This window comes from Peromyscus eremicus, chromosome 2 (genome assembly GCF_949786415.1).
Source record: "Peromyscus eremicus chromosome 2, PerEre_H2_v1, whole genome shotgun sequence".
In the NCBI taxonomy this organism is placed as follows: domain Eukaryota; kingdom Metazoa; phylum Chordata; class Mammalia; order Rodentia; family Cricetidae; genus Peromyscus; species Peromyscus eremicus.
Window position 1 is genome coordinate 136818985 of NC_081417.1, and position 24856 is coordinate 136843840.

The following is a 24856-nucleotide window of genomic DNA, read 5'->3' on the forward strand; positions in this document are numbered from 1 at the left end:
TCTGCCCTTCACAGTCGTCCTGTGAGATGGGGAGCACCATCCCCATGGTACAGAAGCAGAAACTGGGGCTCAGAGAGGTTAAGTCAATATCCAAAGTCACAAAGCTTTGCTTGACAGGGTCCTGATTTAAATCAAGCACAGGATTGGGTGTTAGGGAGCCCCAAACTGCAGTGCACACAGATGGTTTAGGGGGTGCCACTGAGCACCTAACTGCATATGGCACCCTTGCCCAGCGGTCATCCATTCCCTCTTGTCTTCTGCACCGTAAGAAGTTCCAGTCCCCTCCTACACTGTAAAATGGGCGCCTGGTACTGTGAACCTTTCTTCGGTTGGGGAACCTCAGCCTTTGAAAACATTTTGTTACCAAAAGGCCCCTTCTGGAATCAGCTACATTTATCAGAATAAGCAGTTCTGTCTCTGGGAACTTGTCCTATTAAAGCTTCACCATTGAGTGACACTTTGGAACCTAAAATGCCTTACAGCAGAGCTCAGAGGACCCAGCTACCCTTTGGTGTCAGTGACCACAGAGCTGTGCCAAGGTTGTTTTGTTTTTTGGGCTTTTTCTCCCAGTGGCGGGAACTGGGTCAGCTTCAGTGCCCACCAGTAGGGAGGTGTTAAGACACATGTGAGTGGTCGGAGGGCACAGGCTGGTTCAGAGGGGCTGATCTGGAAAGGGGTAACGTAACAGCTTTCTACATAGAAATTTCTATGACAGGGTCTTGGGGTGATGTGGCTTTTTTATGTTAAAAATTGTTTTGTGTGTGTATCTGTGTATGTGTGTTCGTGTGTATGTCTGTCTGTCTTGTCTGTCTGTGTCTGTGTGTTACATTAAGAGTAAGACCTAGGGCCAACGAGCTGGCTCAACTGGTCAAGGCACACTTGGTACCAAACCTGAAGCCCTGAATTCTGTTCCAGGGTCTGACATGGGAGAAGGAGAGAACTGACCCCTGCCCATTTTCCTCTGACCCCCACATGCATGCCGTGGCACACACGCCCACATGCGTACCATAAACAAACAAATGTAATACAGATCTTAATACTATAAATAAAGAGCTGAACCCCTGAGCGCTGCTCAGAATTCATCTTTCCTCTGATCCCAGCCCTCCAGCCAAGAGAGGTTCCGGAGGAACCTGGTCTCTTGGTCCCCAGTACCATCATAGGCCGTGGCCTTTAGTTCCCTGTCCTGTCAGTCCTAGGTGTCCCTGAGCCACACAGCTTGTTTCTATCTAGAAGCTGAAGGCTGAGGTTCCATAGACTTTGTGAGATTCCTGCCTTAGCTCCTTTTTAATTTCTCCATTAGCCCCAAACTGGGCCTCCCAGGGCCGTGCCTCCTTAGGTAGTCCCTTCCTCCCTCTGCTCTGGGTTTCCAGTGGCCTATGGCCTCTGCCTACTGAAGTCCATTGCTTTTCTAACAAGGAGCCAAGGCAGACCTGGACTAAGTTCCAATCTGTGTGTGCTCAGTGGGGAGGCATTGTGTAGCCAGTACCCCTGGATCTTGGTGGACTCTGGGCCTGGAGCAGGGACCTACAACACAAGCACCTACCAGGCCCTGCCCTCCAGACAACTCAGGTTTGTCTGCTGTGCCACAAAAATGCACACAGCACCCGTTCTGGGCGCCCAGCTCTTCAAAGGTTCTCTCTTACATCCCCTCCCCCAAGCCCCTCTCCCAAATGTCTCTCAGCCCTCTCCCTGAGCCTCAGCCTCTTCCTTGGGAATTGTCGAGCCTCTAACCAGCTTCTGCTCATCCCCTTTGACAATCCTCCACTCGGTTTGAAGTCTCACGTGGAAATTTCCTGTCTGAGGGAACTGTCCCCACCTGAGCCCTGGGAGTAGTGGGTGATAGATGACAACTCCTGCTTAGATGAGAAGGGACCTCGAAAAGGCATGACACAAGGTGCCATAAAGGGCTTCACACTGAAAAGTGAAACAAAAAACAAAATCTGGCTTTGTTTTAAAAGAGAGAGAGAGAGAGAGAGAGAGAGAGAGAGAGAGAGAGAGAGAGAGAAGGAAAGAAAGAAAGAAAGAAAGAAAGAAAGAAAGAAAGAAAGAAAGAAAGAAAGAAAGAAAGAAAGAAAGATCTGTCTTTGCTTCCTGCATCCTACCCCGTCCCATCCCCAATATACACATACAGCTGCCCCGATCCAGGAACTGCTCAGTCTCTCCATCTCTCTGCATCTCCAAACTGGCTCATTTGTAAGTAGAATTCAGCCAGTCAGCCAGGCTTCCTTCCCTCAGTTGGGAATCCTCTTCCTTAGAAGGGACTGGTGTGGAATAGGGGCTTTCAACAACTTTTTCCTTTAGTCATATGTTCATATACTCAAACACAAAACTCTGAAGTGAAACCCCACATTGTTCTCCCCATGGGGTAGGATTCTGGGGCATTTGTGCCTTCTCATCGTATTCTTGTATACTATTTGAATATTTTATAATGAATATCTTTTCACTTTTTTATTATACAAGAAATTCAAATGCATTTTCTCATTTTCAAAAAATTCATGTGGGCAACAGGTTTGGCTAAAATTCCTTTTGCCCTTCTTAACCCCCTTCCCAGAGGCACACACTGATTTTATAGATGGAAACTTCCAGACCTCTTAGTATACACTCACATACACATTTACCTATGGAGCTGTATGGCTGTCTTAAGAAATCTGTAGAAATGTGACGGTACTGTTTTCTATTTTTGATCACTTTTCATGTGCTAGTCTGGGATGAAGATCATTCCCTGTTGAGGGACACCTGGAAGCATGCTGTTCTCTATAACAGCTGTGTGATAGTTCGGTGTGGCTGTGGCATGGCGTGTTTAATCATTCCTCTACTGAAGGACATTTAGGTGATTTTCTGGGTTTTTGTCATTGCAAACAACACTTTGATAAACATCCTTGAGGACTTCCCTTTATGTGCCTGTAGGAGTGTTTTCCCTACATAGATAATGACTTGCAGCTTCCCGAGGTAGAAGGGCGTCCGTGCTTTTCATTTGAAAAGGTGCTTTGGAAGTACTTTATAACCAGAAAAGGGTTACTCTTCTGCACTGGCATTAAAGGACGGGAAGAAACCCGGTCCCGACTGACCCTGGCCTATCACTCCAGCCAGACAGTAAGGAAAGGGCCCCTGGAGTGCTTGGCAGTCCACGCTGGTGCTTGTTACTCCCTGGCAGCCTCCTGCAGCTTGGACTCTTCGCTTCCCTCTGCCCTGCAGATTCAGCCCTTACGAGTGGTATGATGCCCACCCTTGCAACCCCGGCTCCGAGGTGGTGGAGAATAACTTCACACTGCTCAACAGCTTCTGGTTTGGAATGGGCTCCCTCATGCAACAAGGTGAGTGTCTGCCCTCTCCGGGCCTTCTTGTCTGAGGAAGGTAGCTTTCCTCCCCAGTGGGTCCTTTGGCCTTTCTGGAGTCAGCTGCCCTCAAGAGGCAGCCTCAGGCCTCAATAAGCTATCAGAAGGTTAGAGACACCGAGGATAGCCTGGTGTGTGCCTTCACCCCAGATTCACACCCTGCTCCACTGCTCTGGCCCAAAGCCAGCTCAGGATGTAAAGAAGGTCAGCCACCCCAGCCTGTGTCGTGTGAGATGCGTTCCCAGTACCTTCTACAGTTGATGGGATGGACCAGAACATGCTGCCTGCTGGATTGACCTTGGTGACTTCTCCCCAGCTGAGCAAAGCTGATCCCAGCAAGCTGGGGGCTGGGACCACAGAGGCAGAGGGTGGGCAGGAGGCTGCAGAATAGTGCTGTGAGGGTAAATGGCTGGGGAGACTAAGAACTCCAGTAGTTAGGTCAGGGTTAGGTGAGGTTGACTGAGGTTGGGACTTCTGCCTGAGTACATCAGAGACAGGGTCCATGGCAGAAGACTGTCTTCCATCTTGGAGAGAGGGCCCCAAGATGACTGGCCCTGAGCATGGATTCAGCTCTTTGGAGATGTCTGGAGATGCTTAAATATCTAGGAAACAGCCGAGCATGGTAGCGTGCATCTGTGATTCCAGCATTTGGGTGACTGGGACTGGAGGATTACTGTGAGTTCAAGACAAGCAAGGCCCTGTCTCAGAAGGTGGGAGGGTGTAGCACGGTGACTCAGTGGGTGAAGGCACTTGCTGCCAAGCCTGATGCCCTGATGGGAAGCCGCACATCGCCTGCTCCAACTACAAGGCCCTTGACCTTCACACTCTTATGTGGAGCCTCAAGACCCAGCACAAACCCTGGTCTTCAGAAGACATGATGAAGATGCCAGATGAATGAGGGAGAGAAGGAAGGGAGGAAAGAAGGAAGGAAGGAAGGAAGGAAGGAAGGAAGGAAGGAAGGAAGGAAGGAAGGAAGGAAAGGAGGGAGGGAGGAAGGGCGTTCTCCTTAGTGCCCACCACACAGCCGTCCACTGTGCTGGGAGCACTGTGGATCTGTGAGTGTAGCAGAAGAGGAAAAAGACCTGTTTCTCCGCCCGTCAGTGGGCTCCAGCAGCTGGGAAGTGACAGGCACCTTTCATGGCAAGTGCCTCCGTCTGTCCCCGCTATTAACAAGCGTCCTGAAGCCTCACCTTCCTTCTTTGCCCGTCGTCTTTGTTCGGTGACAGTTGAGAAAGACCTGGAAGCCCCTCACTGCAGTAATAACTTCTCCGCTGCTGCCTGCTGCTACTCAATCCAGGCCCCCCAACGCATTCCCCCGCATGGTTTTGATTAGGAGGGAAAAAAAAAACTAGGTATGTATTTGAAAAACTCTCCCTTGAGTGACTTCTTTGAGACAGGAAAAAAAAAATCATCCATATCAAAGCAGACGCTTTCAGATTACGAGTCCAAATATTCCAGAAAGTTCGGGGGTCACTCACTATTTAAAATCTCTTGAAAGCTGTCTAGTTAATTACTTCAGTTAGAAGGGTTCATCTGAATTTGTGCTCCGCACCCAAGGTCGGGGAGGAAGAGTGATATATTTCAGCAAAGAGCTTCCAAAAATGTTGATTTTTCTTCTCCTTCCAAGTGCCTCACAGCAATCTCATCTTTGTATACTGCTCATATTTCTGACGCATCTCTCTTCAAATTATACCATTGCGGCATCGCAGTGTTTCCGTGAGGCTGGGGCAGAGGAAGGACAATTCTTCATCCTTTGCAGAGTCCAGAACAAGAGAATTGTCTGGCCTAAGATCACCCAGAGAACTGGGAACAGGATTTTCTTTTAGAACCCGTGGTTTCGACCCTTATACTGTGGTCCATGGATAGGCATCGGAGGGTCTGAGGAACCTCTGAAATGGAGTACGTGCGTGCGTGTGTGTGTGTGTGTGTGTGTGTGTGTGTGTGTGTGTGTGTGTGTTGAGAATGTAAATTATTAAATATCAGCCTGAATCAGACTCACTTGAAGTCTGAGTGCACACCCTGCTCATCCCTCCCCCTCCCCTGCCTCCAGTTATTGACTCTTGAGGTGAATCAAAGAATCTGCCTTTCAATCAAGCTTCCAGGGATATTGAGGGACCCTGGGGCTGATCTGCTAGTCTCAAGAAAGGGTCTCGGCGCCGGTGTGAGTATCCAGGTCATGTCATGGTCTACACATTGTAAGGCCTCTCCTCCCTTCTCCCAGGCTCTGAACTGATGCCCAAAGCTCTGTCTACCCGAATCATCGGTGGCATCTGGTGGTTCTTCACACTCATTATCATCTCGTCCTACACGGCCAACCTGGCTGCCTTCCTGACCGTGGAACGCATGGAGTCGCCTATCGACTCTGCTGATGACCTGGCCAAGCAGACCAAAATTGAGTATGGTGCTGTCAAGGATGGGGCCACCATGACCTTCTTCAAGGTGAGATTCTCTTCTTCTGTGCGTCACCTGGAGCTCACCTGCCTGGACTCTTTACTGAGTAGAAAAGTGGAGCTCTGCCCATCCCTCCCTCCCTCCCTCCCTCCCTCCCTCCCTCCCTCTCTCCCTCCTTCCCTCCCTCCCTCACTAACTACTCTGAATCCGGGGGCCTGAAACCACAGGTCTCAGCCCCTCCCTGTTGAAACCAGTTAAGTCTAAGGAGCTGTGATGATGAGCCATGTAGATTGGTCTCAAGTTCTGAAAGTTTCTGGGGCAAGCCATGTGACTCATTGGAGGAAGATACACAGAAAAGATTGGATGAGGCAGGAAGAGAGAGATGGCCCAGGCCCAGACAGTTCGGGGACCATTGGTACCCTGCTCTTGGCTTGGGGTCTCAATCCATCCATCTCTAAGAGGCTGACCTGGGGTGGATGCGCTGCCCATTTCCAATAGCAAAAGACACATTTCCTCCTCTTAGAAGGCCAGTGTCTTCAGAGAAAGTCCCTGTCACTTGCCCACGTGACAGCTTTCACAGGAGCCATGGCTTTGTTGCTCCCCCAGCTTTGAAAGCGTTGGCTCAGTTCCACTGTTTACTTCTTCTGTCTTCCTAGTTGAGGTCAAGGGGACTCTGCCTGACCCGGAGAAGCAGTGGGTTCAGTGTGCTTCTAGATAAGTAACAATAGCTGTAGCCCTGAGCACTCACAGTGGGCCAGACTCTGCTCCTTGCTTGGTCTCTATTAACCTTCTCAACCCCTGTGAGATGAACACCATAATTATTCCCAATCCACGTGTGGCAACTGAGCCCCCGACAGATCAATGGCTTGTCTGAGGATTCACATCTGAAGGAACTGGGCCCCATCCTCATCTGCTTCTCTCCAAAACTTAGCTGCTAAACCAGTGGTGGTGGGGCTTGAATGTGTGTCTGAATGGCACGGAGTCTGTGTCATCAGAAAGGACTGAGCATCGGTACACACACACACACACACACACACACACACACACACACACACACACGTACGTGTCTGACTCAGGAAGCCTAGGGTGGACTCATAATGAGTCTTCTGGGCTGAGGCTATGTCTAATTTGGCAGAGTGCTTGCCTATTGTTCAAAAAGCTCTAGGTTCAATCCCAGCAGAGCAAAAGCAGTATAGCGGTACACACCTGTAATCTGGGCTCTAGGGAGGTAGGAGCAGAAGGGTCAGCGGCTCAAGGTTATGCTCAGCTACACAGGAGCCATCCTGGACCACATGAGGCCCTGGAGAGAGAGACAGAGACAGAGACAGAGACAGAGAGACAGACAGAGACAGAAAGACAGAGAGACAGAGAATATTCTAACAAGTTCCCAGCTGCTACTGGAGCTGCAGCTGGGGATGTTTTGAGAAGTGGTCCTCTAATTACCCCTTGGAAGCATCAGGCTTTGGGATGGGAACTGTGAGGTGCATCCATCGGCTTATTCATCAGCCGCCCTCTGCCAGTCTGGAAGCCTGTGTATCTCCCTTTACTCTGGGCTCTGGTTCTTCATCCCTGAGCCCTTGCCTCTTTGGAGACTTCAAGAAAAGGAATGAGCCCCAGCGGGGGTTGAGGAAATAAAGGAAGAAGTTAGAGTGTAAAATGCCTCCATCCCATGGGTGCTCAAACCCCAGCACTCTCTGCCAGCTCCCCGTGTCTCTCCTGAGGCTGGGGGCAGCTACTTAGTGAAGAGGGGGGAGGGAGGGAAAGAAGCTTACCCTTGCCCGTGGCTACTGCCACCGGAAGCCGGTCACACCATCTGCTGGGGAGGGCTCAGTGTGCATTGAGGTCAAGGGGAAGTAAAAGGTCACGTTAGGCACTTGTTGAAACTCCATGAGTGTGAGCAAGGCTTACAGTATGTACATACACGTATGACTGTGCATAGAGTAGATGACACATGTAAATGAGCATTTTGCTCATGCACACGTGACATGCATGAGCGTCTGCCTGTATGTGCACAGGCAGATCTGTGCTTGGACATGAGTATTTGCATCTGTGTGTGTATGTGTGCTAATGAACAAATTGCATGATCACCATCTAGGAACACAGATATGCATCTGTGAGTACACACAACAAGTACATGCCAGAGTATCTGTGTGTATGTGTGCACAGAATATTGTATACTTAGATGTCCCTCTGTGTGTGTGTGCATGTGTGTATGTGTGTGATGACATGTATGCTTCTGTCTGTATATGTGTGCCTGCGCACGAACCTGCCTGCTCACACTCCCTGTCCTCAGGCCACAGCCCAGCCCTTTGACTACCAGAGTTTCTCATGAATTAGGCATGAGCCCGTCTCTAAGCAGGGCTCCCGATCAAAGCGAAGAGGCATAAATAAGCCCAGTGCAGGCTCATCTCGGCTGATTGGAGGCCCCCCCGCCTCCCTCCATGCAGAGATGCTCAGATTGCCTTTTCAGAGCCCAGTCCCAGCTCCCCACCGAGCCTCAGTCCTCAGCATCAAGCAGCCACTGCACCCTCACCCTCCTCTCCTGCAGACAGCCCAGGGAGGAGGGCAGGGGAGGGACACAGAACCTGCTCCCCAGCCAGGACTCTGGGGCTCCAGGGCCCATCAGCCAGAAACAGCAGCTGAGTGTCCCCAGGCAGGACCAGCCCCACATCCATGCTCTCCTGACATTACTTAATCCTTCTCTGCAACCAGTCACGTGGTCCTAGGTATGTGCCCATACTTCACCTGTTTCTCTGTCATTCTCCTCCTAACAACCCTATAAGACAGATGAGTATCATCCCCTCCATGTTATACACAGTGGAAGCAAGGCTCAGAGAGGCTAACTGACTTGCCTAATGACACACAGCTAGAAAACTGCAGAGCTGGGATTTGAACCACACCTGACTGTAAAGCCTGTGTTCTTTGTCCTTTCATTCGGTTTTTCTCAGGATCCCACCACAGTCCTCAGCAGTCTCCCTTGGGGAAGAACAAAGCCATGGTGGGTTGGGCCATGCCCAGCACCTTGACACATTGTAGTGGCTCAGCGGATTAATAAAGTTGGGTGTTTGGTTCTGTGGAAGGGTTGGCCTTGAAAGGTAGCAAAGCCAAGAGAAGCCAGTGCAAGAGGCAGTGGTGAGCATAGGCACCAGGCAAGCGGTACCCCCCCCCCGCCCCGCCCCCAGATATCCCAAGTTTAAAACAAGTTAACTTTATTTCTGTGGTTCGCATACTCCTGGTTAGGCAGGACACAGGGGCTGAGAGACGGCTCAGTCAGTAAAGAGCTGCCGTGTAAACCTGAGGACCTGGGTTCACATCCCCAGCATCTGTATAAAAGCTAGGCATGGGGCTGGAGGGGTGGCTCGGCGTTTAAGAGCACTGGCTGCTCTTCCAGAGGACCTGGGTTCAATTCCCAGCACCCACATGGCAGCTCACAACTGTCTGTAACTCAAGTTCCAGTGGATCTGACTCCCTTACAAAGACATGCAGTTCAAACACCAGTGCATATAAATTTTTTTTTAAATTAAAAAAAAAAAAAGTTAGGCCTATTGGAACTGACCTGTAACCAAGCATTGGGTGTGGGGTAGATATTGAAGGACCCCTGTACCTCGGTGGCCAGACTGCCTAGGTGAATCAGTAAAGCTTCATGTTCAATGAGAGACCTTGCCTCAAGAAATAAAGAACAACCGAGAAATATACCAGATATTGGCCTCCAGCTTTCACAAGCATGCATATATGTGTGGCATGTGCGCTTGCGCACATGACACACACACACAGATACACACACATGAACACACACACACGCAGATACACACACACGAGCATGTAGACGAACCCCAAAACAAGTAAGTAAATAAAACTCCCATGGCAAAGAGTAGAACCCAAGAGAGGGAGCCGCAGGAAGCAGGACATCCAGCTCTTGGGCCCCAGGCCCCTTGAGCTCAGTCAGCTTTTGCAGGAAGCTGTGTGGCTAGAGTCTGCCCCTTGGCTCCGAAGGAGGTTTGCTGGGAGAATTGTCAGGGAGCAGTAGACATCACAAACACCGTCTCCTGTGTTGTCCTCCCTCCGTCTTGGAAGATAAAAATTAATTAGGAGATGAAAAAGGAGGCCTTTGAAAGCACTGTTTGGCTGTAAAAATATGTAGGCAAAAAATGTAAAGGAGGCTGTGGGGGAGGTGAGCTCCTTGCAGGGGAGCTGGGCGGCTTTGAAGGGAGAAGATGCTGGAAGAGATTCTGCAGGGATTGTGGCCTCTTTGAGTGGAAGAGCTGGGAGCTCAGCACAGTGGGGCTGCTGAGGGAAAGCATAGGAATCCGGAGCCTCAAAAGCCGGGCTCCCCAGCCCTGGGTATGGCTGAGCCCTCCCCCTCACACAGCCTCAACTGTAGCGTCCTACCTGGAAGGGGCTTGGAGGGGCTGTCCTGCATCCCTAGGCTCCAGCTGAACAGTGATGCTTCCTCAAGCTGGAGGGCTCAGGAAGCTACCCAGTATCTCCAGCCCCTCCCTCTGCTGCCCTCCTTCACAGCCCTCGACCCAGCTTGCAGCAGAAGCAGGGTGGGAGGACCAGGCAGCAGCCAGTCTGGTCCGGCCTGGTGCAATCAAACACCAAGCTTTAAAATCAGACCCACCGAGATGTGTCCTGGGTCACATTTTTGTCACCTCATTGTTCCAAGCCCCAGCTTGCTCACCTGGACACGGTAAACACTGATTCCTACCTGTGACTGTTCCCTAGAGGATTCAGTGAGTTCCTAGACCTTCAGTGTTCATCAGGGGTCAGGGGAGATCTTGTCCCAAAGCCCACCCCCCACCCTCCTACAGGCAGGCTACTCAAGCAGAAAGCACCTCTGATACCTGGAGACTCCCCTTTCTCCAGGTCCTCGGGACTGGGCTTTGGGGTAGATTTCAGTGCCTCTTATCATGACCTGCGCTTTTGCACAGAGAAGAGAGGAAACTGGGAGTCAGCTCCTAAAACTGAAGGAGTCTATCCCTGGGGAGGCAGAGACAGGCAGATCTCTGTAAGTTCGGGGTTAGCCTGGTCTACATGATGAGTTTGAGGCCAGCGAGGGCTACATTGTGAGACCCTGTCTCCAAAACAAAAAGAAGGGATCCTAGAAGGACTTTGCAGAAAGACAGCAGCAGGTACGGGCAAGGTTCAGGGTGATAGATAGGGAAGTCACTGAAGACGCCTAAGCTTCCGAAGAACTCCCTGGGCCTCAGTTTTCCCTTCTGTGAACTGGGTGTGATATCATCCTCAACGTTACAGAGTTACTGAGATGATTAACTAGGGGGATTCTGTTCTACAGGAGACGTCCCATGATGCTGAGTAGCCTTATTTACTAATGCAAACTGGTGTCACAGGCCCGTCTGCCCTGTAGACATGATTCCAGGGCCATCCGTTGCTTGCTTTGACGCAGAAATATTTTTTTAAGCTGGTTGTTGGCATTTTGAAATCTTCACAACTCCAGTCTCTTGGAAATGTGAACGATCTGGCATCTCCAGGCCGGCGCTCCAGCAGAGCGGCTCCTGGAACTCAGAGGCAATGGCTGGCTAAGCTTCCAGTCTCTAGCCTCGTGCCATTTCCCACGCTAGGGTTGACCCTGTCAGCACTTGAGTTTCGTGTGTGTGTGTGTGTGTGTGTGTGTGTGTGTGTGTGTGTGTGTGTGTGTTGGGGGGGACCTGAGTGCATGTGCACAAATGTTCGAGTGTATGTGTGTGTGTGTGTGTGTGTGTGTGTGTGTGTGTGTGTGTGTGTGCAGGCGCACCTCAGGCAGATTCTTCCTAAGGCTCCATCCATTTCATTTTGAGACAGGGTCTCTTGCTGGCCTGGAACTTGCCAAATAGGCTAGGCTGAGACCAGTGAGCTCCAGGATCACCCATCTCTGTTTCCCTAGTGCTGAGATTATAATAAGCCACATGCTGCCATGCCTGACTTTAAAAAAAAACAAAAACAAAAACAAAAACAAACATGGCCTCTGGACGTCAAACCTGGGTCCTTGTGTTTGCAAGATGAGCACTTTCCCAACTGAGCCAACCCCCGCAGTCCCTTCCCCTCCGTTTTGTGTCATTTCTTTTCTGTAACTGCCCTGCACTGTGAAAATTACTTCCTCTTTCTAAGTGGAAAAACTAGGCTTTACAGAGAATTGAGGATCGGTGCAGGCCACATAGAGAGCCTTTGGATCAGGCTCCTGTGTTCATTAGTGGCCCCCATGCCTTTCCTCTCTGACTTTGATGGTAGCCAGGTGCAGTAGGCATCCTCAAAGGCCCCATTTGACAGACAGGGAAGGTGAGGCTGGGAGGTGTGATGTGATGGGAGGAGCTGTCATTTGAGCACAGGCTGGTGTGACATCAGGGTCCATGCAGAGGAGCTGACCCCTCTGTGGTCTCCCATCTCCACCTGCTGCCCTCCTCCCTAGAGTCCCTCTGAAAGGAAAGCTGTAGACTCTCTTGGGACTATAATAACAGAGGCTGGGCACTCAGAGGACCTCCTGGTGCCCACAGAAATAAACCAGGAGGTGTGATTAACTGCTCCAGGACATGGTTCTGATGGGGCCAAAGACGCCTCCCCCTCCCCTCCATCCTGGGATAGGCAAGCTAATTAATCTGGGAAAAGGTCTCTTCTCCAGAATGGAAAATAACCGAAGTCTCACATGGAGCCACACCACAGCTGCCTCTCTGCACACTTTCCCTGAGATTTAGTTGCGTTCAAAGCTGATAGATATGTGTTTATATATGCATATATAGCCCCATATACATTCTCTTGTACAGAAATGTTAAATTCTCAAGATTAAGTGTCTTCGGTTGGGGAAAATCAATTCACTTCTTTGAGGAGGCTGAAATGGAGAGTCGTGAGCCTGGAACTCCCTTTCTTGCCAATTTTTCCTGATATAAAAAGCATCTTCATCCTGGCAGATCGCCCTGTGTTGGCTGCTCCAAACGATTCCATTAATTGATTTAGGTGACTGGCTTTGCAGTAACCCTTATTAAGGTTCCCACCAGAGCCAGGACAGCAGATGACTCCAGAGCCATCGGTATACGAGACTCCATTCCCAAGGGAGGTGACTACACCTCGGGCAAGTAGTGGGAACCTGGGCCTCTGGTGAGGAGGGCTTTGCTTCTGTCTATGGTGGATGTGTCAGGGGTTGGGGGCTGTGCTACAGAATCTCTGAACTGTTCAAGGATAAAACATAATGGGGAGAGATGGTGAGCAGGTGTATTTGACAATGCGGCCCAAGGTCTGGGTCAAGGACGGTGGGGGACATCCAAGGGAAGCAGGTTGTGTACTCACGTGACAACAAGTCAAAAGACACTGAGTTTGGAGCCCTGGAACTGGAAGGTGGAGCTCTGGAAAGGCATGTGACAGCGGCTTCTGCTTTGTGTCCTCTCCCATCTTAACTTGTCCATACTCTCTGGTACCCTTCCTTGTCCCTTCACCCACCGGTGATCTCTGTGTGTCTCCTCAGAGCCTGTCTCCCTCAGTCCCACCCTCCAGGCTCAACTGAATCCCTGCCTTAGACTAGGATCCAGGAAAAGCATCTCTGTTGGCATCAGGCAGAGGCCTGTGGATAGGAGGAATGAGAGGGTAGAGGGTGCAAGGTGGAGCTGAGACAGAAAGGTATCAGGCACAGGGTAGAGGGGAGGCTGACAGAAAGGTTCACTGGTCATTCTTGCCAAGACCAAGAAGCTATAGATGACTGGTTGCATGGAAGAGTACGTGGATATGATGGGCGAGAAGGAAAGAGCAGCTGGGTGGCTAATGGATAGATGGGGAGGAGGAAGGATAGATGGACATATGTAAAAAAAACAAACGAATAAAGTGGTTACAGGTCGGATGAGGAGGATGGTAGTGTGGGGTAGGGAAAATCAGCAGATGGTCAATGAGAAGAGGAAAGGGGTGGATACATGCAGGAGTGGATTAGTGGAGTGGATAGATAGATGGACTGCTAGGTGGCTGGACTAAAGGATACGTGCATGCATGGGTGGGTGCATGGATAGATTGTTGGGTGAATGGATGTATGCATGGATGGACGGTGAACTCATAGGTAGTGAGTGCATCAGGAGGTAAAAGAAAGTCTTGGTGCCTCATCCAACCCTGGTTCCCACCTCTGTAGAAAACAGAATTTGGGAAGCAGGAGGCAGGATTGTAACGCAGATGAGGAGCTGAGTCTTGGGAGGGAGAACAGCAGTTAGATCAGAATGCCATCGAGTCTGGGGAGCAGCGCGTCTGGCAAAGTGAAGTTGGTTGGACTTGGATGACGTGATCACAGGAAGAGCTGGAGTTCATGATTGTCTGTACAAGCAGCTGGATTGGGAACAGTACCGCTCTTGGGAGCACGTGTGTGAGAGTGTTAGTTATCCACTGCTTGACAAATTACCCCAAACTTCGTGTCTTAAAACAAAATCTGTTGCTTGGTAGCTTGTGGTCAGGAACCCAGCGGGGCTTTGAGAGTCCTCTGGTTCTAAGCTCCCAGAGGGCTGTGATCCAGCTATCACCCAAGACTGCAGTCACTCTGAGGCATGGCTTCTAAGCTCAAGGCATGTGCTCATGCTCAGTTCCTCTGGTATTGCCAGACTGAGCAAGAGAAGTACTGTTTTGCTAAGAGTTGGCCAGATGCTGTCCTCTGCCCTTGCCGTGGGGATCTCTTCTTAAAGTAATTCATAGTAAGACAGTACCAACACCACCACCTGGGAGAAGGGCTGAGGAACACGTGGGGGAGATGAAGACAAAGTCATTCACTCAGGCGTGGCATTCCAGCCCTTCCAGAGAGCGATACAAAAGCAAGCCGAGAGGGCTAGTCCACACTTAGGAGGAGGAGACAGAACTAAGGTGTGTCTGCCAGGAAATGGGAATCGTTAGAAACTGTGCAGCGCCCAGGGAAGAGGTGTGCAGAGCAGGAAGAGGGGCCAAGAGAGGCTGACAGAGGAGAATCTGCATATCAGAAATTATCTGGAAAATGAGAAACATCTGGAGCACAGCAAAGCCAGCGATGAGAATCATCGTGGAGGGAAGAGGTGTTAGCGGGTTAGCGGGGGAGCACTTGGGGATGAGCTGAGGTGGAAAGACGACTGGAAGGCGGCAAGCCGCAGAGAGGGGGCAGAAGGCAAAGGCTTTGGAGGGGGAGCCGCTGAGAGCAAAGATGGCTGCAGGCAAGAGCAGTGGGGTGAAGCCCGGAGAGTCAGTGCGTCAGAACCCTGTGTGCGTTGGCTTTGAGGCAAGTGAGTTTGCAGGCAAGGGAACGACTGCTCTGTGAAGAGATTCATGTCCTGTAGCACTCAGTTGACTCCATCCAAGATGGAGTCCAAAGGCTCCTGCCTACTGCTCCGATGCCCTCTCCTGCGCCATGGCCTCCTCCCCTGGGGCGTGCTGTGGACTTCGGCAGCCAGTTTCAGGGGGCCCATCCCTTGCCAGAGCCAAGAAGCACCCAGAGAGAAGAAAGTACACATTCCTCTCGGGCTCCCTGCCCGCTTGTGGCAGGCATGGCCTGATTCCCTGCCCTTCCCCCCAAGCCTGTGCCAGCCTGTGGGAGTGCACCCATGTTGTCACGTGCACCAGAGCTGGGCTGGGTGCCAATCAGACAGGCTGACATCACAGAAAGCCACAGCCAGACTTGGAAACAGCCGATACAATGGGGCTCTCAGAGCCACCTCTCCCCCTGGGACCGAGGCAGGGCTGGTCTCTGTTGGGACCAGGCAGCTGGCACACATTAAGTTCCCAGGAAGGTTCATGAACACCTAGCATGCCCAGACAACAGGGGACACTCATGCTCAGCCCTCTCTCCTCTCTCCTGGTCCCAAGGACCCCTTGAATCTCCGGGGCAGACACAGCAGCCCAGCCACCAGCCTGCCCAGCCTGCGCAATGCCTTTGGTCTCAGGCATGGAGCAGTCATAGGGACCTGCAGACCACTACTTCCGGAACCTCATCTTTCTCTCTACCTGCAGTTCCCACTGCGCCTCTCTCAGTACTGAGAAGAACAGACCAGAACCATGCTCAAGTCCTCCCCTGACACAGAATATGAAAAAGGGGGGGGGCAGCTTTGCCTGAAGTGAAAGTGGGGAGTCAAAAGTCCGCTGAGCTTTTCCTTCATGTGTGCCCCCTAGTGGTTCCTGGGATACAATGCAGCTGTATGGGTAGGCACATGGATTGTCTCCGGAGAGTCTGGATGTGAAGCCTGCCTGGCTCTGCCATCTAGTCTCTGGACAGCCTTGGGTGAATTACTTAACAGTGCCTCAGCGTCCCCATCTGCAAAATGGGACTAGTTAACACCTACTTGCTGTGATTTCAGTGAGGGACCCATGAGTGAATATAGATAGGACCCTTAGAACAAGACCTCTACTTGTTAATTGCCTAACAAACGCTGGGGAAAACTCCTCTTGAAGAAGTCAGTCCTAGAGCTGGGACTGCAGCTACGTCAGTAGAGTGCCTGCCTCATATACATGGAGGCTGTTCAATCCCCAACACCACAGAAACCAGATGCGGTTTCTGTAATCCTGTAATCCCAGCACTTGGAAAACCGAGGCAGGAGGATCAGAAGGTTCAAGTCATCCTCGGCTAACATGTGGAAAAATTAATTCTAAAGATGGTTTGTGCTCTGGCTAAAATGCAGGGTTACCAGGAAGTGGGCCAGAGTCTGAACCTCAGCTTTAGTGCCCTCCAACTGTGCACTTCTGCACCTCGCCTCCCAGGGCCTCAGTCTCCATGCAATGGGTGGTGCTCCCCGGCCCTGCCAAGTATACCCGAGTTGGATAACTGGAGTCATGCTGAGTGAGCGAAGGGAGCGGAGCGCCCGGGGGAGGGGTTCCGTAACTTTGGTGTCAACATTCCCATCCCTTGCCACCCAGAAATCCAAGATCTCTACCTTCGAGAAGATGTGGGCCTTCATGAGCAGCAAGCCCTCGGCGCTGGTGAAAAACAATGAGGAGGGGATCCAGCGGACGCTCACAGCTGACTACGCTCTGCTCATGGAGTCCACGACCATAGAGTACATCACACAGAGGAACTGCAACCTCACCCAGATCGGTGGCCTCATTGACTCCAAGGGCTATGGCATCGGCACACCCATGGGTGAGCAGGGGGCCCAGGGAGAGAGGTGTGGCGCAGACAGAGGTCCTCAAGCCCCTCCCCCTCCTGTTAACACACACACACACACACACACACACACACACACACACACACACACACACAGAGTCCTGAGGGTCATTCCACCGAGCCTGGGAAGGTGGTGTTCCCTCAGCCAGGAGCAGAGGGATGGAGCCACACCCGTGGCTTGGTTAGCCCTATCCTTGAGCAGTGAGAGCTGGGACAGCCTCCCCTTGCCCTGTCCCTGTTGATACACTCACATACTCAGGGCCTCCTGGGGCCAGAGGACCCATACCCAGTGAGCAAGGCCTCCTAACCAAGATACCTTACCTGGTCTTGGAGGCGGGCCTCAGTGAGAGGAACCCTTGTTTTACATGGAGGCTGGCTCTGGAAAGCAGCCCTCACTGACAAACCCCCGCTCCCTCCACAGGCTCCCCCTACCGGGACAAAATCACCATTGCCATTCTGCAGCTGCAGGAAGAGGACAAGCTTCACATCATGAAGGAGAAGTGGTGGCGAGGCAGTGGGTGTCCCGAGGAGGAGAACAAGGAGGCCAGCGCACTGGGCATCCAGAAGATCGGCGGCATCTTCATCGTCCTGGCTGCCGGCTTGGTCCTGTCCGTGTTGGTGGCAGTGGGCGAGTTTATATATAAACTCCGCAAGACAGCGGAGCGGGAGCAGGTGAGGCCCTGGCGGAGGCTACGTTGGACAGGGAAGGAAGGCAAGGGCAAGATTAAACTGGTTTCTCCCTCCTAAGGGCATGCGCTGTCTCATCTCACGGTCCTGACCACCATCACAGTCCAGCCATGTTTTCCCGTCAACCCCTGCTCCACTCCATCCCCAGCCAGTGTGCTGTCAAAGCAGCCTCCACACTGATGCCCCAGCCCCCACACCTTCCCTTTTCCCTGGCCCGGAAGCCTCCATGCCTCTCATCTACCTGGCCTCTCCATGTTAGCCTGCCCTCCAGGCTGACTTTCCAACCTCCAGTGTTTCCTGCCCACCACATTTCTCCACCGCCATCTACAAGCTCCCTGGCAGCCAGTGAGTGCCCTGTTTCAAACTTAATTCAAACCATGTCAGCTTCCTAAACCCCCAGGGTAATTGTTGAAGCTGGGTGACAGAGGCACGGGGATTCATTATATTGTACCCTCTACTTTCGCATATATTGGGAAATTTCCATAATGAAAAGTTTAAAAAAGAAAAGTTCTGAGGGATGGCCCGAGTGTGCAAATAGTGTAGCTAGTCTTCCCCTGCCTGATTAATTCAAGCGTGGTCGGGGCAGGAGCCCTGGGTCCCGTGGCAAATTAGAAGCATGGAGAGAGAGTTTTAAGTGCTAATACCCTGGCCTCACTCCCAGAGACTCTGTTTAATTGGCCCATGGTAGAGCCCAGCTCTAGAGTCTGCAGAAGGCCCACGGGGTGATTTAAGCGTGCACCTGAGCCAAGAGCTTCTGGGCTGGGGAATCGCCTCTCCCGGCGTAAGTTCAAAAGCATCCAAGCCCAGTGTGGCTGACAGGAGCCTGCCGCTGGGTCACATGTGGAGGGCCCATTACAATCAGTGTCTGATAGATCCATCAAAATGAGCTAGAGTTGTTTAACAATCAGCAAGCCTAGATCAACTGAGAGAAGGGAGAGACAGCCCTGGCTGTGTGAGTTAACCACGGCCTTAGAGAAGCCTGAAAAGGTAGCATCCCAGAGGACCGCCCCACTGGAAATCAGCTGTGCATTGACTAGTTGTTGTCTGCCATGGTCAAGAATATGGATTGTTTTACTCACAAGGATATTTATCTAAGTGTGAGCCACACAAAAAACACCAAGGAAATACCTAAATGTTTAACAGGGAACGGTTAAACATTATATTTCAAAAAAGAACACCTGCCGGGTTTTTAAGTGTTCCTGTTAAGAATGAAGTAAATTCTGAATTTCACTAAAAAACATACAAGACCTGGCCCTGGCTCACCTCTCAGACCTGCTCTTTCCCACCCCTGTCCTTTACTTTCCTTCACACATGACTCCTTTTCAGTCTACCACACACCCAACATGTTTCTGCCTCAGGACCTTTGCACATGTCCACCTACCTGGAGGGAACTGCCTGAAATACTTGGGCTTCATCTGGCCATTAGATTTTAACTTGTCACCTCCTTAAATAGCCTTCCCTAGTCTCCACGCCCCACACTTCCCTCTTCCACATCACGGCTTTAGCCTCTTAAGAGCAGGCATGACTGGCTGGAGGATTTCCTTGTTCACGTGCTTGTTGTCTGTTCCCATCCCATTGCTAGACCGCGGCTCCCTGGTCAAGTTCTCACCGGCTTTACCACTGTTCTGTGCTAACTCCCAGCATGCAGCCTTGTGTGTAGGAAACACTTGTGGGATGCAGAAAGACCGGCTGAAGAGAACAATGTTCTACATAGAGCAGGAAAGGTGGGGGACCTCCCCGGTGCCACAGCCCGTGTGCATCCTCCTGGTGCTGATGCTCCATAGCCTTGCTGTCTGAGTTAGGCCATCAGCCTGCCCCACTGTGCACCGTCTAAGTCCAGGGCCACCTCTAGTAGTTGGTTTCAGAAGCCACTGCCACGAGATACCTGTGGGAACGCCACACTCCTGCTGTCCCTCTGGCTAGCTGCAGGGACCATGCTCAGAAGGCCCTTCAAAGGACCTATTCACTGAGTACCCACTTTAGACACAGGCCGGACTCCTGAGCAGGAGGCTGCAGTTGGAAGACCCATCAAGACGGGTTCCCATGTGTGTCTCAAGGGTTTCTGCAGCCCTAACTCCAGGCTAGGCCAACTACTGGATTCATGGGAACAAAACCTTAGAGTCCAGGGAATCTCCCAACAGGTTCTTAAAAGCCCCTTAAGCTCTGTGCATATGGCATTTGGGGTGCTGTGGCCTCCTCTGTGAAACAGAGAGGTGATAACCACCTGCCCTTCCCCCTTTGTCCCCCGAGAACTTTTCCAGGCATCTTTCCGGGGCTCAAGAGGTTGGTAACCTCCGTGCAGGGTCAGAAGGAGGGGAGCATCTGTCTCACTCTGCCCCTTGTCCCTCCCCAGCGCTCCTTCTGCAGCACAGTAGCCGATGAGATCCGCTTCTCCCTCACCTGCCAGCGCCGTCTCAAGCACAAGCCGCAGCCTCCTATGATGGTCAAGACGGACGCCGTCATCAACATGCACACGTTTAACGACCGCAGACTTCCAGGCAAGGATAGCATGAGCTGCAGCACTTCGCTAGCCCCTGTCTTCCCCTAGACGTGGGTGCAGCGGGGACGTCAGGCCTGGTCCACGCAGAGGAAAGCAAAGGAGACCGGAAGGGGGACATCCTCATCTCATGCTGGCCTTGGGGAATGGAGCTACTGCCTGCATCCAGCTGTGGACCGTCAGCTCTTACCTACCAGGAAACCAGTGGGCCCTAGGCCAGCTGCTTGGGCTTCATCTCCTCTTGTCTTTTCTGTGGCTTTCTAAAGCTGTGAAGGCCAGCGGAAGCACATGCCTCTCAGGCTCCACTCGCCACCCCCCTGTTCTCCACAGCCAGGTATTTCTGCCATGGCTCTGCAAGGCCTCAGAAGATAGCTCTTACACTCTCTTCCTTTCCCTCAAGCCTGGGACCTTCTAGCACACAGCCATGAGAGCAGAGACTCCAACTTGGAACCCCTTGAGGATGTTCTAATGAGGCTGCCAGTGGGAGCCCAAAGGCAGCCATCCATCCATACATGAACAGAAGCAAGGCTTCAGCCTTTAAGGGCTGTTCACCTGGGTCTGGTCTTCGCAACCTGGCTTCACCCACAGCAGCCCCTTGGCGACATGGGAAGCAGTGTGGGAAGGAGGAGTTTGGTATAGGAGAAGGAGAGCGCACAGGCGGAGGCTGCGGTCTCAGACGCTTAAGTCCAGTGTCCCAAGGCACGGGTGTTTAGGAAGTCTCCGAGAACGTGAATGAGGTAGCAGCCACGGCAAATTCTTCTCCACTTCTGAAACAGAGAAGAGAAGACACCCTCTCTCATAAGGAGTGTCCAAAGACTCAATTGACGTTGGAAGGTCAGCCGAAGAAAAACGGATACTATGAAAATCCCAAAGGCCCTTGATCTAACAGACCGACTTTGCGGGTAAACAAGCCAGCATTCAGGAACCCTGGGTTTTCCACCGTCTGTTCATGGGCCAGTCCCTGTCCCTGCCCATTTGAATTTGGCCTCCCTCTGTCATCCTGAAAAGAGAAGAGCAGCCTCAACTGACAAAAGAGGGGTTGGTGTCCCCCTGCGCAGACAAACTTTGGGGTAGGTGGGAGGAGCCAGAGAGGACCTGAAGAACCTTCTGGGCATACCCAATCTAAAGAGCCCCCTAGAGAAAGAAAGCTTTCAGGGGTGGAATATGAGACCTCCAGAGGCCCCCAGGCTGGGGAGGGAGAAGCTGCTTCCTGGAAAATTAACCAAAGACCCAACACAGAGATACAAGGCCATCCTGGCCCCTAGTCTCTTTTCTGGAGCAGCTATGGTCTGAGGGGATTTGGGGGAGAAGAGAAGAAGCAGAGGAGAAGCCAGGGAGGGGACAGCCAAAGGGGTGAGTAGATGACCTGTGATTCCCACTCTGGAGGTTTGAAACTATAAAAGTCTTAGGAAAGATTCAGCTGTGAGGGGTTAGGCAAAAAGTGTCCTTACAGAGAGCATGACAGGGCCATCAGGGCCCCCGCAGCTAAGGGTGGAAGTTGATCTCTGATGAGGGACCAGGGTGGGCAACATGGGCTGAGAACTGGGGGACTCTAGTCCCCCACTCCCCCACTTTCCTGGTGCTGCCAGGCCTGGATGAGCTACATCTAGATCTCAAGAGCCCTCTCAGCAGAGGTGAAGGAACCCCTTCAGCCAAGCACCCTTCCTCACTGGCATGGGTGATTAATCCCATCATGCTGGTTCTCGGGAGCTCTGGCTGTTTGTCTGCACTGGAGGGAGGGACGAGAGACTTGCAGCCAAGCCCAGTGCATGAAATGATAGGAACAGCCATGCCGGCAGGAGGGAGGAGCATGCACATGTCTGTGTGTTTGACTTTGTATGTATGAGTTTCGGGGGCTGATGATGAAGGACAGACATGATGGGTATATAACATAGTCCATAGCAGGCAATAATAGGGGCCTCCTTTGGGACGTGTGTGTGTGTGTGTGTGTGTGTGTGTGTGTGTGTGTGTGTGTGTACATGAGTGAAATGGGGAGGAAGGAGCCCAATCAGGACCAGCAACGGAGCCTCATCTATGTAAAAACAGGAGAAGCCATGTTGAGATGGGGTTCTGATGAATATATGGATGGATGCAAGTGTGCATGAATTTGTGTGTGTGTGTGCATGTACAGTCGCGCACGTGCACACACATATGCACACATCTGTGTACTGAATGACAGAGGATGAGGAGTAGGATACAACCTGCAGCATAGCCAAATATATATAAAAGGAGAAGCCATGTCATCAGAGGTCCTTGTGTGAGTGTGCGCACACACACACACACACACACATACACACACACACAGGTGTGTGGGCTTGTGTGCCCTGAAGACCGCAGGGGAGGTCAGACGAGACTGCTGTGCCCTGTGGATGTGTGCTGTGGAGGAGGAGTCGTGTGAAAATGGAGTTGTGTGTGTGTGTGTGTGTGTGTGTGTGTGTGTGTGTGTGTGTGCTTGCTCATACCCATGCATGTGCAGATGTGTACCTAAATTCCAATTCACATCATGAGTTGAGGCAGCAGAGCAATCAGTAAGGCAGGACACCAGGGTTTGTTTGCATGTCTATTGTAGGAGGGATCATTTGCCACAGCTTTCCTGAGCCTCCGTGGGAAAGTGCACAGGGACTTTCGGGGCTCACCACTGGTGACTCCTTTGCTGTTCGTAGTATCCTGTTGGAAGGGAAAACATTCTCTTTTTCTTTTCTTTCTTTCTGTCTTCCTTTCCTTTTTTTTTTTTTTTTTTTTTTTTTTTTAACCAACCCTGCTGTCAGGATTCTAATGAAACCGTTCTCCAGTCTGTTCTCATCCACTGTGTTCATTAACCCCTGTCTTATGTTGTCCGACACAGTTGTATAACACACACCCACATCCGTGTTCATATCACACATGTGCTTTTGTGCATGACACGGCAGATGTGTCATGTTCTTCTGAGGCTATGCACATACGTAGACTGTGATGGGAAAAGGAATGGGACCTGGTGGGAAGGATGTTCATGAAGGTAATGAAGCATGAGGGTGATGGCACTGGGTTGGTTCATAGACTCCTAGGGGTAAGAGGGGTGGCATGCTGCAGGATCTCCGCTTCCGCTCGAGCCTTACGTCCAGAAGTGTGGCTAACGCCTGCCCTCTGGCTGAAGCCCTGTGTTTGTCCTAGAGACCAGCCCAGTGCCAAGCACCCTGGAGACCACTCTGCCCAGCTGAGCTGTGTCTCTCTCAGGGTAGGGATGGAAGTCAAGAAGGAGGCAGATCAAGTGGAAACCTGTCCCAACCCCCTAAGGGGTTCACAGAGCTGGGGCTGGAGCACACAGAGGCACTAAAGAACTATGGGAAACACCAAAACCGGTTTGGATGGAGCAAATGGAGTATACCTAAGCAGGTGCCGGCTGGTTGTCTCTGTCTGATCCTATAGACCAGCCCTGAATGGAAGAGCACCTCATGCCACCATGTCTGGGCCTGAGCTCCATCTGTATGTTCTAGCCCAGTGGAGGGGCAGCACCTACCTTGTCCAGGCCGTGGGGGCTATTATACAGTGAGCCTCCTTCTGCAGGTACCATGACCTACATCCAGTTTCTCTGCTATGGACAGATGATGAAACCTGAGCACTCTGGGTACTCAGGTGGCTCCCGTCTGCAGGTGTCTTTCGAGAGGGGAAAATGAGGTGTTGGCCAGTGTGCTACACTTAGAGTCCCTGAGGTAGGAGATTGCCCCTCCTCAGCCAGGACTGCGTCTCAGCAGGGAGAGCACTTCCTGGGTCCTGCCCTTGTAGCATGCAATGGGGGAGGGGTGAACAGATTAAATATATCCATGGGGGAGCAGAAGTCAGACTGGGCCCACAGTCCCCAAGTGTTGTCTGTCCCTCCCTACCTTTCTTTCTGGTCCAGGGAGGGCTGACGGTGGGATGCAGCTGCGGCTGCTTCATGCTGCATGAGGTCATGCCACACACACACTCCAGAGATATTCCCTACTGTAGGCACCAGCATCTGAACATGACAGCTCCATGGTCCACCTCTGGAATTGCCCTGCGTGTACGCCCATCTGGAAGGGCCCTCATGTCATGGACAAAGAACTATATGGCATTAACAACTGGAACCCACCCAGCCCAGTGGACAGATTCGAGAATTGGGCCCAGCCCTGTGGGCAGGTCTTTAAGTTAGATATATCTGGACATCCCAGGTTGTTGGGGCAGGGTGCACATCTGGAATAGGCCTAGTCACTTGCTGCAGTGGAAGGGGCCTTGCCCTCTGTCTCCATGTTCTGGAGTTGAAATTTTAGAGCTGAGGTATATGTGAAGTCACAGAACTGTTTTAGGTAGAAGGCTAATGTTCTGTACAATATATATATGAATGTAAAATATATATATGCTTATATATATATGCACAGTGTATATATGACCCACAACCCCTGTGTATACAACCCTTCCCTGCACGTCTGCACACAGTGTACAGAACCCAGCCAGTATGGGTGGGGACCCAGTGAGAGATGGGGGCTGCAGCAGAAAAGTCGGGTCTACTTATACAGCCCTCTGGAACAGGCCTGGCCAGCATCAGTATTATAGACCATGGCAAAGAGGGCAGACTAGTGTGGAGCTGGCAGGTGAACTGGGGAAGGGGCAGCCATGGGTGAGAGTCTCCACCTGGGAGTGAGTCTCTAAGGCAGGGCAGCGGGCATGTCTGGGGAACATGGTCCTTGGTCCTCTGGGTCCTTGATCCTGAGCCAGCATCACGATCGAGCCTCAGTATCTAGTGCTAGGGAGAAGGGTGAGGAAAGGGGGGTCCGTGACCCAGGCCTACCCTTATACATGCCTACAGAACAGCCTAGAAGGCATCAGGCTGCATCTGAAACATCCTAGATGTCAGAGGACCCTGGGTGGCCA

The 24856-nt window shown here is 51.8% G+C and overlaps 1 protein-coding gene across 2 annotated transcripts in view; it reads left to right on the top strand.

The window, feature by feature from the left end:
- Grik3 (glutamate ionotropic receptor kainate type subunit 3) overlaps positions 1 to 20071 on the top strand; it is a 218546-nt gene extending 198475 nt beyond the window's left edge. The window contains exons 12-16 of one of the 2 annotated variants that reach the window (XM_059256111.1): positions 3196 to 3314; positions 5557 to 5774; positions 16557 to 16779; positions 17225 to 17475; positions 19844 to 20071. In XM_059256111.1, the coding sequence (XP_059112094.1) occupies positions 3196 to 3314; positions 5557 to 5774; positions 16557 to 16779; positions 17225 to 17475; positions 19844 to 20038 (1006 nt within the window). In that variant the 3' untranslated portion in view covers positions 20039 to 20071. Of the gene's footprint in view, positions 1 to 3195; positions 3315 to 5556; positions 5775 to 16556; positions 16780 to 17224; positions 17516 to 19843 lie in introns of both variants that reach the window. The other variant, XM_059256112.1, reaches the window with a different exon arrangement.
- The last annotated feature ends 4785 nt before the right edge of the window (positions 20072 to 24856 follow it).